We start from the raw sequence: 8,552 nt of genomic DNA, 5'->3' as shown, positions 1-8,552 counted from the left end.
GTAATATCGGATCAACCCCATAGTATTTAATAGTTTATTAATTGTTAGATGGAACTCTTAGATAGTTTCCTGCCTCAGATCTTTTACCCAGATGATACCCAGTGAAGGCTGTCACAACCACTAGTAATACTACAACCATAACAACTAAATATGTGTGACAGCTGGTCTTTTTCAAGGTCTTCTTGACATCTTCAACAGCATTTTCTGTTTTAACTGCTTGTTGTAGGCGGGAAGTCCTTGGAATAGAGTAGACCTGTCGGGTAAACTTGATTGGGGTCTGGTGTTGGAATATTTGGGGGGTTGGTAACGAAGATTTCCTAAATATATCATCAAATTCACCCTCCGAGGCCGATCCTATTTCAGAATGGCTACTTATTGGGGCTTTAGGGCTGAGTCCCTTCAACTTATTATGGTGTCGGCCTTCTAAAGCTGCAAAAATAAACGGCAAGTCTGAAAGCTCATGCAAACTTGGTTGATTGAATGATGGTGAAATCGATCTGGAAGTTATCATAATTGCTGGCATACCAACGGGATGCTGTTCATCAACTGGGGTAATATTGGCCATTATTGAAGAAACGAATGTGACAATACAAACCATTGTGTATGATGTTTTATTATTTTAAATATAGAGTATGAAACGTTGTTTCAAACGAATGGACGAACTATTTTCTGCAATGGTCAATCAGAGATGGGGATAAAAACAATCAATAATTTGGCAATTTGATCTACATGTCTAAAACAGCACTTTATCCTGGAAGTCTATCTAAAATGCATAACCATTCTCAAAAAATTGAGATGGCTTCACTGGCTGAAATAAATTAACTTATAATAATAAACTAGATTTATAGAACTATAACGCATCCAAAGCCATTTTTTACAGTATTATAAATTCTTACCCCAAATGGAGATTTATACTCTGTTGAATCTAAGAACAACAGATTCTGATGAGATTGTGAAAAAGAAATACTACAAAAAACTATCGGAAGTCCACCCTTCAAATGGAGGTAGTTCTGAGAAATTCATTGAGTTGATGGATGCATACAAGAGATTCCTAATTGGCGACAATACAGTGAACTGTTTTAGGATATGTACAACCGGAGAAAATGGAATTGTATGTAGATGTGGTGGAAAGTATGATTTTGAAAGAGATAGACTAGGCACAGTAGAGTGTGACTACTGCTCCTGTTTTATTTATATAGATTTGCCTTTGAAGAAATTATAAAGTTAAATAAATATCAATTTTGGAAAAATAGAAATGCCAATAGGATGAAATTCCAAAATGATTCCTAATTTGGGAATAATATACAACATCCCTAGCCGCCTCTTAGAATTCTAATAATTTATTCTTTAGACTCGGGAACAAATGTAAGTGGCTTCTTAACATTCCTTCTTCTTTCCTTCTGCTTAATCTTGTTAGAGGCTCTTGGGTAGGTTGAGGATCCTTTGTCTCCGGGTGCCAAGCCCCAGTATTTGGCCGACTTTCTTTCATTAGGATCTTTGTAAATCACCTGCAGATTGTCAATCTCCCCTGCTACCTTTATAAACTGGTCAAGTGTATGAATGCTTCCTCCATTGGCTTCAATCTTCTTCTGAACTGATGTGCTCCACTTAAGTGCAACAATCTTCATTGCTGGAATCTCCAAAATTGTATCATCGTCGAGGACTTTTGCAACTACCAAGGCCACCTTATCTGTATCACTGAGTTGCTCTACAATTGTTGAGATTTTAACTGGTTGCCTTACACGGTTGGTAGAGCTCAATCTCTTCTCAATAAACTGGAGAATCTTCGGAGAATCCTTGGAAGATGTTACAATCTTTCTGAAGAACTCCCTCAAACCAATAAGAACTGTGTTGTCAGTCTTCATTGTTCTATTCTTCAGGACAGTCGATCTATTTTCGTGGACAAACCTCATTGGGGTAAATTTCGATTAAAATTTTTCAAAAATATTTTGTATCAAAGCAGTTGAGAGTATTGGTGAGTTAAAAGAATTGCAATACTGCATAGACATCCATTAGTTCATTTTGCACGTAAGTTGGAGTATTATTTTGTATTTTCAAAGTATAAGGATCTTTTCCGAAATGGCTCATACATATCTATATTCCATACTAGATATCATAATTGAGATATAAAAGATTATGGGAAGTCTTAATATAAACCATAAATTTAAATTAGGGTAGGGATGTCTTGAATAAGTTTTTTCTTTGTAGTAAAATGTTTACATTATTGCAGAGCTGCTGATTTTGAATATTCCCTCCAAAATTTCTTAAACCATCGGATTTCTTTTCACCACAGATAACATGTTTGATAAAAATAGTTTCTATAGACAAAAGATCAAAACAAACAAAATTTATGAGCAGAAGAGAATTACCAAGTATTTTAGGGTTCATGAAAATATTTTACGCCTGTGTTACACACCCAAAGCAAATAGAAACAGAGGGGCAAACGACAAACTGTCTATCCAGCTAAATTTCAACATACACACACTATCGACATATATCGAAAAGATTGTAAAAAAGAGGACATATAAGACGATAAAATTGTTTGTCAACAAAGTATATCCTAAAAAAGATCTCTTTGATTTTATTGAAAGGCTTGAGGTGCCCGGATATAAGTGTAGCTTTGTATCAGACGGGCTAGAATTGGATCAGAAAAACATTCTCTTCTGCATCATAGAAATGGAGCAACCAAGTCCATAGGACAGCTGACCAATAGAAAACTAGGACATATTTCGACTCGATTCAATGCCAAATCTTTCAATTTGATCAGGAAATATAATATATTGCACATTATGATTCTATAAATCAATATATTTTGGGGATAAATAGATTATAACCTATTCAATTTCAAGATAATACTTAATTATGGTCTGCGTACTTACAATTAGAATCCGTACCCGATATTTCTATAAAGTACTCTTCAAATATCCCTGTAATTCCTTATTGTTTAAAAATGTAATATTTTAAATTACCGCAATGGCATTGAAAAAATTTCATCTTGAAAGCATTCTTGATGACAAGATGTTCCAAAGCAATGTTACTACAGCCGATTTCAATCCCGAGACAGGGCTGGTTTGTGGATTCGAGGAGAGTGGATGTATAAATTTTACAATCATGAGTGATTTTATTTCCACCGAAAAGATTGCCAAACCAGAATCTCTTATTATTTTCCCTACTGAGGGCTTGAAGAGGCTGAAATGGCTAAGTCCCTCCAAATTGATAGGGTTGTCTGGGGACAATAAGATATATATACTGGACTTTACCAGAAGCCACATTCAATCATTTCTGTCTCCAAGGGGAAAAATCACGGATGTTCATCGATTGGATCACATTATGATAATATCGGTGCCTCAATCTGTATTTGGAATCGATGAAGAGAGTAAATGCCCACTTTTTGAGTTAAATCATAGCTTTCGTAACAAACCACAGCTAATAATGGATGTGACTATCAAGGACAACAATATATATTCCACGACCTCTGAAAAGGGAAGGGTTTGGATGTGGGATATTAGAAACACGAAAAGACAAATCAAAACCATTCAGACAAACTCTATCTATTCTGTGATTTCAACTTCCAGGAAGGAAGTCTTCGCAGTTGGAAATTCAACATTTTTTAGAGGCTCTGAGTGTCTGAACTATTTCGAATTTCTTCCTGCAACACTGGCCAATAACAGTTGTGATCCATCAGATTCAACTATCAACACCGATGTAGGTGCTGATACTAGTATCGATGCCTCACTTTCAAACTTCATTTCTTGGAAAGGTAGTCTTCAGAAGATTGATTCATTCAATACAGCGGTCTGGAATAAGAAAGACACATTGAATTTTTTGTCACTTTCAGACGGCATGTTCTACAAGAAAACCTACTCGGAAATTATCTCCTATAGAATTGTGGAAGATAATATAATTTTTATCCTATGCAAGGATGGGAGTGTTAAAATCGAGAAGATTAGGCCTGCAGAATGCATATAGAAGGCCAAAACTGATTGTTTAGCATAATACTTGCCCAGGCAGTTTTGATCAGTGTTTCGTATTAACAGATATAAAGTATTTAAAATCCTATAAATTTATTAATTGAGTCAAAAGGCATTGGGTAAGGTGTATCTATCATCGGACCTTTGTTTGAAGCACAGTGTTACACATCCTTCTCCTCTGCCTCGAATACTTCTTCTATATCCTTGTACACTTGAGCCTTCACTTCTTCAGGAACAATCTCCATAAAGAAGTCTGTCAGCTTTGCCATGATAACTTTCGAATTATTCTTATGATCAAAAACCAATTTCTCAATGAATCCATCAACTTTTGCCTCTGCCTCTGTATTTTTCATGTAAATAGATAAATTTTTTAGAAGAGTATCGGGATTTTTTTTAAAGTACATTAGAGGGATTTCAAAATAGAAAATATAAATGATTAACAAAATTCACAATATAACCTAGAGTGTGATATCCAATGATTACGACATCCTACTATTTAGAATTTCTACCCTTTGGTAAAAGGCCGCAGCTTTTTAAGTTATTATTTATTTTAATAATTAGTACGACTCTACTTCCTTATAGTATTATGCATCATTTGAATTCTGTCATATGGTTTGCTCAATATTTCTGAGCTGTGGAAATCTCCTTTTCAATCGGGCAATCTTCAAAAATGTATATTCCCCTTAACCCTACAATGAGTTTTTAAATTTATGACCGGTTATTGACTTAGCCCTCATGAAGGTGTGCATAGTGCGGAATTCATTCAATCACACTGGATCATCTACTGCTGAGTTAAGCTTTATTCATTGGAATTAAATTAATTTTTAAAAAAAATTTTATAATTTTTTCACTGTTAATGAAAGGAGTAGATGAGCAAGCTTCACCATCTAATAAAAAATTCCTTTCTTCATTTAATGAAGTCCAATTAAAAACCGTAAACACATACACAAAATTCATGATAAAGTCCATCAGACGAGAACAGCGATGCAAATTGATATTCTTATTTTCACTGGTTCTGACATTACTAAACGGATATTTGGATATAACTATGATTCTTACGAGTGGTGAGATTATAGATAGAATTAGACTGCAGGGTGATGGGCAGATGAGGCTTTGGTTTAAGTTTCTTTCTGTTGTATTGACTCATTACTTTGTGTCAGCCTTTTCAAAAATGATCATGGACTATTTCGAAATAGTTTTTTCGAGAACAACACTCTATAACTCCATTTCAAGTGCAATGAAAATGAGTCATTATGATTTTCACAAAATCGGATGTGGTAAAGCTCAGGAGAATATTGTAAATGGCTCCAGAGCACTAGGAGAAGCTGCATCAATTCTCTTAACACAGATTCCTGAAATGATAATTTTCGGCATTTTCTGTACATATGCCATCTGCGACTTCTTTAATCAGAAGACAGTGGTGGTTTTAGTGGGTGGATCTATTTTGGGTACATTTTTTTCCTTTCTGCTAGGACTTTACATAGATGATGGGGAATCTATAAAAATTAATATGTTCAATGACCAGCTTTTCAGATTAGCAGATATTCTAACAAACTTCGATGTTGTTAAGACATTCAATCGGTCTGAGATAGACATTGCAAAATATAGAGACTCGCTAGTCCCTTGCAACTGGTATGAAATAAAGTATTCTATCATTAAGCAGTCACTTGTGGTGATTCAAAGAATTTTTATTTACACCCCACATTTCTTTGCATTATATTGGATTATTAACAATTCCGAGTCCATTGGATTTACTGTTTCGAAAATATTTTTGTACAACGAATGCTTTGAAAATTACCGATCTAACTTTACAGCCATTAGAGAGGCTGCATATACTATTCTGAAGGCTAAGGCTGAGGGTTTGTGGATAATAGAAAACGATCGTGTGCTATCAGAAGAGCAGGCCGTTAAAACCATTAAGAAGGATAATGAAACATATCCTCAATCTGGGGGAGATATCCACCCATGCGATATGATTAGGGCCACCTTTACGAAGAATATAGTCATGAGAAACTGTAATTTGTATGCTGGTTTAAACTTGATTCAAACAAATTTCAATGTACAAATCAATCGGAGTGAGTTAGTGGCAATTACAGGAGAAAATGGCTCTGGCAAATCTACATTTCTAAAAACTCTACTAGGTTTAAATCGTTTTGAAGGAGAGTTCTCAGTGGATGGAGTGCCAATAGAAAAGCTGGAAGAAGGATCTTACAGGAATTTGATTTCTTATGTTCCTCAGGAATCAAACATATTTAATGATACTGTTCTGAATAATCTTTCCTATGGGCAGAGCAAGCCAGATCTGGAGGAGATCTATCACCAATCCAAGCTATATGGATATCATGAGTTCTTTTTATCACTGAAGGATGGGTATCAGACGAACGCTGGAGAATCAGGAATGAATTTAAGTGGGGGCCAAAGACAGAGGGTTAACTTTATGAGAGGAGTGTTAAGAGGCTGTCCAATTATAATACTAGATGAGCCATCTGCCTCGTTGGATAAGGTGTCTGAACTTGAAATGGTGGATAACTTGGTGTTATTAAACAAACGGGGAATAACAGTGCTAATCATTGTGCACAATCATGATTTGTTAAAGAAGTTCGATAAAATCCTATATTTTACCCGAGAGACTGTGACAGAATATACTTCGTACGAGAAATTTATAGAATCAAATAAGCCTTGAGTCCTGGATGAGCATGACTTGTCCATTGAACTTTCAAACTAAATAAATTTTCATAAATTACTTTCGAAATAATAGTTTGTTTAGACTGATTTGGTCAATTGATGTTTAAAATCGGCATGCTTTGTTATTTAAGTCCTTTTAATACAATATGATTGTATTTTCCATCCTTGTTGAAATGAATCAAGGCTTTTATTTAAAATAACTTATTTTCGACAGTTTACCAGATCCTTGCAAACTTAAACAAGACTTTTCTTGATTATGATCGGGATATTTGGGAAATTCTAACCAATGGTATTTCATAGCAGTCAATATACTATTGAATATTTAAATTCAAAACAACTTCATCATTAACCTCCAGGATCAAAGAATACAAGTCCGGGTATAATTTTATTTAAAAAATAATTTATTGATCAGTAAAATTCAGGGAAATTAGTAAACCCTGGAAAACCTGTTCTATAAAAAACAGTGATTCTAGAAATTGATGTATTCATTTGTATGGAACATTAAATGGATCATATTCCGGAGAGTTGGATTCTTGTTGATCATTTCTTGGACTATTATCGAATGATCCCCCTTGATCTGTTTGATTGCTCCTAGGCTGTCTATTATAGTTCTTTCTATAGTTGTTGCCATATTCCTTATTAAATCCGGAATTGGAATATCCTTGATGATCATTCCTAGTGGCTTGAAATCCATCATTCCTATTATTTTGATATCCTCCCTGGGATCTAAATCCCTGAATGCCTGTGGAGTTGCTTCTATGCCCCTCTTGATGTTGATTACTATAAGAAAATCCTTTGCTATTGGTGTTACGATAGTTTTGGGTTTTGGTATAATCCGATTTTGTATTGTTCTGGCCTTTGGAATAGCCTGGAGTTGAATATCTGGTTGGGTTGCTGGAATTTTGAGGCTGATAGCCTGATTTGTTGTAATTTGATGTATTGAAATTGCTTCTGTAGGAATTATGCTTAAATCCTCCATAGGAACTTTCTGTATTGTTGTGTATAGGTGGTCTATTGGAGTACGGCTTTCTACCGTCATTGAACACCCGTTTTTCATCTGGTCTACCCCTATTACCACCCAATGGTCCATTGGTCTCGTATTGTCTATTCCTTTCCTGCATAATTGCATCTGTTTCTGCATACACCGCCTCTATATTAAACGGAAGACTAAAGTCTGTAAACTCTATGGGTGCAGTAAGTCCATTTAACTCGTGTAGTTGAACATAGTTGGAAACCCACTGCTTATCCGCTTCCAAAGTATTTGCACTATCAAGCATTACTGCAATACGCAATTCATCAGGATGAATATCCATCTCCTCACTGGTAAGCATATAAACAGGGTACTGAAAGGGATGTATAAATCGGCAATTTGGATTTAAACATTCTGAGTCAAGAAAATATCTACAAATTGGCATTTTTAGAAGAAGGGTGAAATAAAATCCGGAAATTTAACTCCGAAACCTAGACCATAATTAGACTAAACAGATTAGAATTCTTGTTGGCTTTTAAAAAATCAAAATTTATTCCACACTATTGTGCAAATCAGATAGAAATACTTCATTTAAATTCCCAGAATGTTGAATAACTGACCTACTTGCTGCAAATAATTATTGAGTGGTGCTACTCTTTCTATTATAACATATTCTATTCGAAAAATTACATTTTTTTATATATTTGCTAAATTAATATGCCCATGGAATCCAATTCTGAACTGCAATCTGATTATGCCTCCAAAAACAACCCTGCACTGGTTAAGGAATCCCCTAGTGACCAAGAACATTGCAATCTGTTTGTTGAAAAGCTTGAGAAAATATCTGATCCATTCTTGAGAATAAAGGAAATCGAAGAATTTATTAGTAACAACCAAACCGCCATTTATATACTTTGGTCCACTCC

The 8,552-nt window shown here is 34.9% G+C and overlaps 1 protein-coding gene across 1 annotated transcript; it reads right to left on the bottom strand.

Moving 5' to 3' along the window:
* Nucleotides 1-1,340: 1,340 nt before the first annotated feature.
* LOC147075425 (large ribosomal subunit protein eL18-like) lies at nucleotides 1,341-1,865 on the bottom strand. Its single transcript, XM_085942490.1, has one exon. The coding sequence runs from the start codon at nucleotides 1,863-1,865 to the stop codon at nucleotides 1,341-1,343; it is 525 nt and encodes a 174-aa protein (XP_085798616.1).
* Nucleotides 1,866-8,552: the final 6,687 nt, after the last annotated feature.

This window comes from Rhyacophila brunnea, unplaced genomic scaffold (genome assembly GCF_057557595.1).
Source record: "Rhyacophila brunnea isolate RB1 unplaced genomic scaffold, BYU_Rbru_1.0 scaffold_145, whole genome shotgun sequence".
Classification (NCBI taxonomy): Eukaryota; Metazoa; Arthropoda; class Insecta; order Trichoptera; family Rhyacophilidae; genus Rhyacophila; species Rhyacophila brunnea.
The sequence above is the reverse complement of the archived record's forward strand: the minus strand, read 5'-3'. Positions and strand labels throughout refer to the sequence as shown.